Source organism: Rhipicephalus microplus, chromosome X, assembly GCF_043290135.1.
Source record: "Rhipicephalus microplus isolate Deutch F79 chromosome X, USDA_Rmic, whole genome shotgun sequence".
Lineage (NCBI taxonomy): Eukaryota > Metazoa > Arthropoda > Arachnida > Ixodida > Ixodidae > Rhipicephalus > Rhipicephalus microplus.
In genome coordinates this window covers 200,191,100-200,200,545 of record NC_134710.1, presented here as the reverse complement: position 1 = coordinate 200,200,545, position 9,446 = coordinate 200,191,100, and the positions used below count along the sequence as shown (strand labels likewise).

At 44.8% G+C, this 9,446-nt stretch overlaps 1 protein-coding gene across 1 annotated transcript; it reads left to right on the top strand.

Annotated features, from left to right (window-relative positions):
• The first annotated feature begins 2,618 nt into the window (after window positions 1-2,618).
• On the top strand, window positions 2,619-6,299 carry LOC119187661 (uncharacterized). Its single transcript, XM_037435744.2, has 2 exons — window positions 2,619-2,699; window positions 4,787-6,299. Exons 1-2 carry the CDS (start codon window positions 2,688-2,690, stop codon window positions 5,648-5,650), a joined length of 876 nt encoding a protein of 291 aa, XP_037291641.1. The 5' UTR covers window positions 2,619-2,687; the 3' UTR covers window positions 5,651-6,299.
• Window positions 6,300-9,446: the final 3,147 nt, after the last annotated feature.

The window sequence follows — 9,446 nt, the reverse complement described above, 5'->3', positions numbered from 1 at the left end:
TTGTTGACTGTGTACGTTTTTTTTTTGGCTGGATATTATTTCTTTATTTTCATGTCAGTTTATGCCTATGGAGAAACTGACACTTCAGGACGAGCAGTTGGCCGTAGGCTCAATGTCAGTGCGTTATAGTTTGAACTTTGCTGTATCATAAGGATTTCACATGAAAATTTTGACCGAACACTTGTTTAAAATACCTTCTTGACTTATCCAGCAAAAAGTCCGGCGCCTATGTTTGCACGCAATGATTTTTACTAGGAACACGCGTGAAGTGGATGTCTCACAAAGACGTCGAAGTCTCGCTTCAGTATCAATTCAATATTATGTAGGTCATCTGTTTCAATACAAGAAGCATGCACGTAGGTTGTATTAAACGGGAGCGAAATGCATCGTTGTAGCGCCCTTGAATGGTGTCACGTTCACGATAAATACGCGTGCAAGGGGCACCGTTCCGATACCCAAGCGTCGCACTTTTCCCCTCATTGAGGCCGGTTTCTAAGCTGTGAGTTCGAACTAGGACACCAACTGGAGCTACGCGTCACGTTCAGCGAAATCAGAATTAGCTTACTCCACGAAAACACACAAAAATTAAGAAGCAAAAACACGCACGAAGACGAGAGTGAAGGTATACAGCCTATTGCTTCTCAACGCGCTGCGTGTGCTGAAACCAAGAAGTTAAAAAAAGAAAGTAAATAAAAGCTATACTGCGACCTGCTGTTCCATTTTAAAGCGTTATCAATGGCCACTCTTGTGAGGAGAGTAGCGAAAAACCTTGAACCAGTAAGCGAATGTCTCCCGACGTGGGACTACTATCAGCGCGACGAGCGTGTAGTCAAAGCAGAGAAGCCAGACCCACTGTCGTTTCCATGCACACAAAAGCGCTCGGATGTTTTTGAGGGCGTCCTCAAGAGAGTACCTGAAATGGTCAATGGCGTTCGCGGTAGAACGCATAAGATACAAAGAAAGAAACTTAATAGGCCTGTCTTGATGAAGAACTTACGCTATCCCTGCTGTGGTGGCTGCAGTTTCGGTGGAGGCGAAAATGCTGTAGGTGCGTGTGCTCCGATTTGAGTGCACGTTAAAGAACCCCAGGTGGTCAAAATTTCCGAAGCCCTCCATCACGGCGTCTCTCAGAATCATATGGTGACTCAGCGACGTTAAACGCCACATATTGATCGAACAAAAAAATGCCATTAAATAAATGCCGGACGCATCTTGTATGAGTAGTGGAGGTCATGGTAGGCTAACTTCGTGATGTTACACAATCGATTGAAAAAAGCTTGAACAGTAGTTGTTTCGGCTTTTTCCTTGCTTTGTCGCTCGCTTTTAATGTATACTTCTCGGCCACCACTTCCCTCAGGTCGACCCTCGTGGCGTGTTTTTTCTCTGTCTGTAAATGTCTTGCTGTAATAAAATCAAACATTCCAGTTTTTTTCCCTATAAAAGAGCGACACTTCAGTCTAAACGAAGAGAAGAGTACAGAGTGGTTCATAGACAAGAGCACAAATTACGCAATTAGCAACATTGCAAGTGGTAGAAGTGAGATGAAACAGTGCGCCGATCACGGCAGACTCGAAAGGATTCGATTACTGGCGGTCCGAGGGGAATTCATTGACCCAGTTTGGCTGCTACGAGGGACACGCCATGAGCTTAGAGCCCAACGAGAACACAAGATGTGGTGCCGTCACGCAGCCGGTGGACGCAGGAGGACTGCGCAGTGCCGCAATTAGCAGGCGTGGAGCAACGGCTCGCACGAGACTGTTGCACGTGCACACGAGCGCGGCGTGCTGCCCGCACTTGTGTAACTACAGTAGTGGGCCAATCTGAGAGCACGCCTTATTCAAGAAGGATGATATATTTTCTCTCGCGGAGGCCTACTCCCTCGAAGGAGAAATTACTCCTGGTGACGCGGGCGAAAAGAGGGGGAGAGGTGAAAACGGGCGCCGCGGACCGGCTCCTCACCTGGCCACGCGGCCTGTGATGCGCTTCGCCGTAAGGCATGTCCTGGTGTGCTCGTGCAAGCTGCGTAGGGGAGTGCTGCAGCCGTTCCCGTATCTTGGCCTCGAATCTGCCGAAAACTGAGAGTCTCAGCACGGGCGTACGTGCATCCACGCTGCTGCAGCTGCTCGTCTTTCATTTCAGGAGTCCCCTTGTTTTCATGTATTTTTCTTGTTGCTGCGGTGAGTCTGTGCGTGCGCCACAAGTTTCACAGTCTCTGGTGGGGCGATGCGCGCTAAGTGGAAGGGTATCTGGAGCGTTCTGCGATTAGAGTCCTCCGCAGGCCCATTCGGCCAGCGCAGCATTGTGTAGCCCCGATGAAGCGGAGAGTGGAGTGCGCACAAGGAAGCGCCGCACAAACAATAAAGTGCGATGAACGAGATCGAGGGCGAGGAAGTTAGAGAAGCGCCCAATCGGGCTAGGATTCTTTACACGTCTCGCGGCAGTTTCTTGGCCAAAGTACGACGAACTTGAATCGAAACGGATCGAGGTGCGCTGCTGCGCCGTTGCTGGAGGTCGAGGTTAGTGGGAGAGAGGGAATAAAAATTGTGTAACAAAGTCGGACGCAGTGTGGCGTCTCCGTTGGGAGGAGGGAACTCGAGGTATAAAAGCGGCACGGATCCGGCTGGTTGCGCATCATTTGAACTTGTGGAATTCTTGCATAGGGGATTGCCGATCGCTCCTGCTCAGACATGCACGCCCTGGTGAGTCGCGCTTCAATGCTCCGGTGCTGGCGTTGGCGAGGAAGCGGCTACACCCGCCATACGCGGTGATGCTTCGATCACTGCGGATTTGTTTAAAAGTTTAATGTGCTGTCGGTGGTAGAGCCGTGGTCGCGCGTATTCGTTTCACCTTGACAATATTGGGAGTTTCATCTAGGCGTACGGATTTCGCTATAAGAAAGGATTTGCTTGAGCAAAAAGAATTGTCCAAGTCATGACCAAGCGAAGGACAACTCTTTTTGCGTCAGTAGTGGCTGTTATCTATTTCGAATATAGCAGCGTAAGGCTTCCTACTAATCAAAGTTCAAAAGTGAAAATGTTGGCCCATACCCTCTCCTAGAAGTCAGCTTTGAGTTTTGTTGAAAATGTTTAATCAGTTTTCAAGGAATCAAGTGTTTTTTTCGTTTCTATACGGCGTGCTTTTCCAAATACTGATGGGTGCTCGCAGAGGTTGTTTATGATATATTTAAACAATATTTAAGTTCTGCTCGCGAAATCTCCAGCTTACAATAGACGGCCATGATGCCTAGAAGCATACAGGCGGATACTTTCATACTCTAGATATCACATGATAAACTAGGGACTTTCAAAGTGTCACTGCTGTCACAAGAGTGATGTCATTGAAATAATGTCGATGATTCGAAGTGCTCTTGCGATCGTTTCGCGCCGAATATTATGGCTTTATGGCACGGCTAAACGAAAAACGGTGCAACCAATACACAGCATTCTTGAACGAGGCGAACTATTTCTTCAGCCGTCGCCTTGAATTTTTATCTATCTATCTATCTATCTATCTATCTATCTATCTATCTATCTATCTATCTATCTATCTATCTATCTATCTATCTATCTATCTATCTATCTATCTATCTATCTATCTATCTATCTATCTATCTATCTATCTATCTATTTATCTATCTATCTATCTATCTATCTATCAATCTATCTATCTATCTATCTATCTATCTATCTATCTATCTATCTATCTATCTATCCATCTTGCAACAAAACACTTATAAAATATTGCATCCTATGAACTTCGCGAAGCAACCTGTCGTCTGTTTTTCAAAAAATACAAGGCAGTTTAATATGTTAGGTGAAGGGGTACTTACTTGAGTTGGCTTAGGGTACTTACTTGATTGGTACCGAAACTATAACGAGAGTCCTAATCTGCTCTCAGTAAGTTGCTGCACCGGAAATTCAAGGAAAACTGCTAGTTTCAAATTACTTGCTGGGATTTACGAGTCTTCTGGTAAGTAACGTGTACCAGCGGTAAAATGGAGTTAGCTTATGCCTATCATTACGTCAACAGTTTGTCGACACTTCCTAGTTTAATGAGTAAAAATTCTTGCTTGCACAAAAACACGTCTTGTTTGCACAAGAACACTGTATTTTCTCTATTTTTTTTACATCGGCAATCGCACTTGCAAAATACCTGAAACATATGCTTCACATTACAGGATTTTAACGCGAGCCACTGTCTACTTTATATAGCGTATAATGAAGTTCACGGTCAATTCAATGTTGTGAATGCAGGAATGACTTGTTCTAATTTAAAAAAGATGGAGCCAGCAATTTTTATTTTCGAGTGAAGCACTAATTGAGACATAAAGTTCAACTATATTCACCGCAGGCTTTGTCACTCTTGCTTTAAAGAAGGATGAGGGGCGCTAAAATTTTTTCCAAATGGTTGTTGGTGCCACATCTGCAGTGTTTCTTGAACTCCATGCGCATTGATTTTACAGCTATTCAGATATCAGCGAAAGTTGCAGGGTTTGTTTGCAGCTTCTGTTTATTTTGTGACCGCACTACTCCGGGATTTCAGTATTATTGCAATGAGATGGTGTGAAAAGTAAAAAGATCGCATGTGTAATAATTACGCACTAAATATGCTCATTTACCTTTCTGAAAAGATAAAACATGTTACTTTAGTTAAGAAGAAAGACTGGTTGGCCCTGCCTAGTGTGGAATGTGTATTTTCCAACAAAATAAAAAGTAAAAATGGCTGTTCATAACAACACTTGCTTTCGAATGGTATAATTTGTAATATTTTCATGAATTTATCGCAGGCGAAGGCTGCTCTCCTGTCCGCGGCTTTCAGCTTTTGCCTGGGTGGTACCCCTCGCCTTGGTAGCAGAGCCTTGGTACTGTTCAAGAATCTTCCCAATCAGAAACAGCCACAACACAACCACCAGCAACAGCAGCAGCAAGTTCTAAACAATGGTTACGGACCCGCCATGGTTCCTTCTGTGTATCCAGTGAATCCCATGTTTCCCAGGGGCCCGGTGTTCCCTCCTCCACCTCCTTTCCTGCAGCACGTCCATCCATTCCTGCCTTACGGACCGCATATGCAGCCGATTCAGCCCATCCAAATGTTCCCTATCCATGCACCGGGAATAATCCAGGCTCCCATTCCCCTGCCACCGCCTGTCCATCCTATGATCACTCCTATACAAATACACAGTCTAGCCGGCAATACAGGGGGAAATGTGGCCACAGGATTAGCTGCTACGCTCCCCACAAGTTTGGCTAGTGCGCTCTCCGGAGGAGGAACTATTTCGGCCGGCCCTACATACCTGATCCAAGAGCTGAGGCACCACAACACACCATCAAGCAGCACTAAGAGTCAGACAAGCCACAGCACCAGTGGGAGCAATCTGAACACCCAGCAGCCAGAAAAAATCTTATTCCTCAAGGACCTCAAGTCATTTAGCACACCGATTCCGGCAGCTAAGAACAAAAAGCTTGTGCTGCCTACTCCCCAAGACTCGTTCAAAAACCTTGGACCCGAGATCCTACCCCCCATTGTGCTGAATGCTAATACACTCGCTCAGCTCGGTCTGGGTGGCCTGTCGGGTCCTATCACCGGTGGCCTCCTGCCCGACGCCGGGCAAGATGGCCTGCACCTAAAGGGAGGAAATGCCATCTGGTGATGGCCTCGCATGGACGTAACGATGCGTGGATTTCATCGAGCTGCAAGTATGTGTGTCTAGTCTCGTCCCAGTCACGTCCCAGCGGTGTGTTTGTCAGTATTTATGGAATTTGCTCTAGAGCCACTTTACAGGGCCAAGTTAAGTTTTCGGATATGCCCATATAAACATATCCGTGTGCTAATGTCAAGCAAGCACTGCAGGAACACTTAAGAGCGTTTTATTGTCTCCCCAGTCATTGTCGTCATTGTCTTAAGCGAAATTGCACTGCGAGACATTGTGCGATGTATCTCATTGCTGAAAAGTAGCTTGCCAGCTTAACTTCGTCTTCCGAGTTTTACAATCATTATTCTTCGCCTGGTCGTCTTGTGTGCTTTGTTTGGTAGGGCAGGTTATTATCATACAGTGAAAAGTGTTTGTTAAACCAAAAAACTCACAAAAATATTGTTTGAACACCTTAACACGTTTTAGTGGCCAAAAGGCTTAGTGTACATAGAAGTAATTTTTCTCATATTCATTTTTTATATTAAAGAGCTGGACTCCATTTATTGATCATTTTTAGACTTGGCGTCCTTCGACATTTATTGAAGGACTACGCTGTAACAGGTTGTATATACTGAGATTTGTAAATAAAGGCTTATTTTAAAAGAAATGGGATTCTTATTAAAGAGGAACAGCATAATGACAGGATTGATCAAGAAAGTGGCGCCATCACTTTAATGGTAAGTAAGCATCTCCTCATTTCATTCAAGTACATACGAAGCTGCAATTTTGGTATACGTTTGATTACGACGTTCCTGAACAAGTCAAAGGTACGTGATTGCTGAAATAGGGCGCATTTGAAAGCGTGCACGAAACTAGAGAGCTTTTTTGAATGAAGTCAACTTACAATATGTTTTAAAGTGCTCAGAGGGCAGACCATATCATCAAGATTCACGATAGCTGTAAAAATGTTCCGAAAAACAAGGTGGCTTCGAATGTAAAACTGAGTTTTTCGCAGGCATGTCAAATGTTTAAAGAAAAACTTAGAGTTGCATTTGAGCCGGTCTGTGTGGAGTTATTTAATACGCATAGGCCACAGCTGTGAAATTTTTCACTATGCCTCTCATATGCTAAAAGAAATGTATTTCAACTGGTTAGCCCACATACCTTTGCGGGAAAGGTGTTTGCAACAAGGTAAAGCTAAATCTTCTCACACTGCTCATGTATCTTGAAATACTTTGGCAGCACGCTAAAACATTTACGAGCTTCTGGGAGTTTTGGTTTCTTGCACTATGAGATACTGCATCACTCAAAGACTAAAAGTACAGAGAGAACGCTTTAGAACATGAGGATCGTGTCAACAGAAATACATTGCTTCTTTAACTTGTTATCAAGCGTAACAACGTGCCACTCTTCTTCGCCCTCAAACAACTCTCTCTCCAACAATATTAATTTGAAGTTCTCTAACTTCATCGGTCCTCAAGATGCCTTTTTGAAGAAGTGTGTCCTAGCTAATTCCAGAAGACGCAACTATACTTAAGAAGATGGTTAGGGACTACTCTCACCGAGGTGCCCCCAAAATAGCTAGAAACAGCGTCGGCGATGATGCTGGCAATAAAATTTGTTAAGGCACACCATAATGTCGACTACCTGCCGCACCGACTATCGTTTCCTCTCTTTGACACCCATTTAAACTATAAAGAAGGCAGAGGAAGACGTTGCAAAGAGTTTCTCATTCTATAAGATCGCACTCTCACATTGCCGTTTAGCGCCCTCACTCTAGAGACATTGCAGTATTTCACTCAGTATTTGTTCGAGAGCAAGTGCCGAAAAAACATAATGAGGTAATTGCCACACTCACAGCTCCAAAAGAGTGCTGGAAACTCTCTTTGCGGGAGTAAATGCTTGTCCCTTATTTCACTCTCTTTTAAGGAGGGCTGGTAACCCTCTGCCGCACAGAATAGGCCCACTCTCTCGACAGAGCGCCGAAACTATCGCTGAACGAGAATGAACAATGTCTCTCGCAACACAACAGTGATGCTTATGAAATATAGTTCATATACTCTCTGCGGGAGTTACGCTACCCTCTCAGTGTTTTACACTCTGGTCGGTCAAGAGTGCACCAACTCAATCTAAGATTAGGACTATCATTTCAAAAAACAGTCGGGCATTTTCAACAATTCAATAGTGAATGTGCTGCATAGATCGCTTGAAGCTTACGTCAAATATACCAAACAGACTAGGCACACGCATCATAATTGTAGACAACACAGCAGCACAGAACATATGCCTCTCGCGATACGTTCGAATCAAACCTGTGTTTATATCCATGATGTCTAGTCTCCTTATAGTGTGGGTGGCACAACATCTATATTACGCGATTTTGAAGAGCAACTATACCGCTAGCATGTGTAAGTATCTGGTGATATTTAGGTATTCTGTAGGCACGTCGACCTTTCATTATAAAACCGCATGACATTCAATGCAGTTTTTACTACTAATGGCAATTATGAGCTAGCATTCTCTCAAATCAACTCAGTGCGCTGAAGCTGCGTATGCTCAAGCCGGAGAGTGGTAGCTAGGCGCTTACAAATTCAGTTGGGACGATCTTTCAGCAGTGCTGGCTGCGAAGTATAATCTACGAACGTTACGATCCGGTGTCCGATCTGACTTGCGATGCCGTGCCATGTATTAGCAGCCAAAGAAACAACGCCAGTTAGCAAAATCGCAACTGAAACGCATCTCTGGCAATCCTTACAGTTTTGCTTACCTTGCGGAATGTTGAAACTTCAACCTTCCTGAGCGCCCTTGAGCGAGAGTGGTCCAACCAGATGTGACCCGTACGACTCCCAACAAATGTATGCCTAGCTTCCACGCCGAGTCCTTCATACGTGTCATCGGCGCTTCTGGGTTTAATCGTGATTCAGAAAAGTCAAAACTATCGTACAATAGAGCCTTGGCATCGGTTATTTTGAATGAACTATTGTTTCTTGCGTACGGTGTCTGCACAAGGAGCGATGAGTCTAGATGAGACATGCATACAGCCAGCGGAGCTGCGCACACGGGCGGCCGCCGAAAGCTGCCGGTGTAGTCCCCAGCGCTTCGCTGACTCATGCGTGAAAACACAGGCTTGTCATTCGGCCTGCGTTCATGAAGTAACACGATGAGAAAATCTCGTACATATGCAATTTGTTTTTTAGTTCCAACTATCGGCTTACAGATGCACATCAGTACACAATAACACGGCTGCTGCCATATAGCAGATTGTCGCTTGCTAAAGACAATGCACCTTATTCGATGAAGTACGCGCGTACTTATCAAACATTACAGTCGGTATAAAAATTATGTGCACTTCAACACGCAGAAAAAGCGAGGAACAGCTCTTGCACTCGTAACTACCAGCTGATAATCTGCCCCAGCTTCTTCGTATTATTTGTGTTTTGTTTTCAATGTTGTGAATTCTGAAACAAACTTCGAGATTTGCATCAGCACCACGTCATGCGTTGACGGCAATAGCTTCCATAGTGGCGATTGGTGCCGCCAAAAATTGCCGCTATTTCTTGCCGCCAGAAGTTGCCGCTATTTCTTGCTTGGAAGGTGTAGCTGTTGGCGCTTCGGGAACGAAACGTTTATGATCACCAACCCACGCTTTTGTTACAACTGGAACTTATCCTATTTTCTTGACCCATTGAACTTACATAAGGGCGTCTACGTTCAGAGGCGTATGATTACGAGAAAGTTAATATTGATTTGCGGCCTCGGTCGTGATATGCATGAAGGCACAAGATGCACGCCGGCACGAGAGCTGCATAGATTG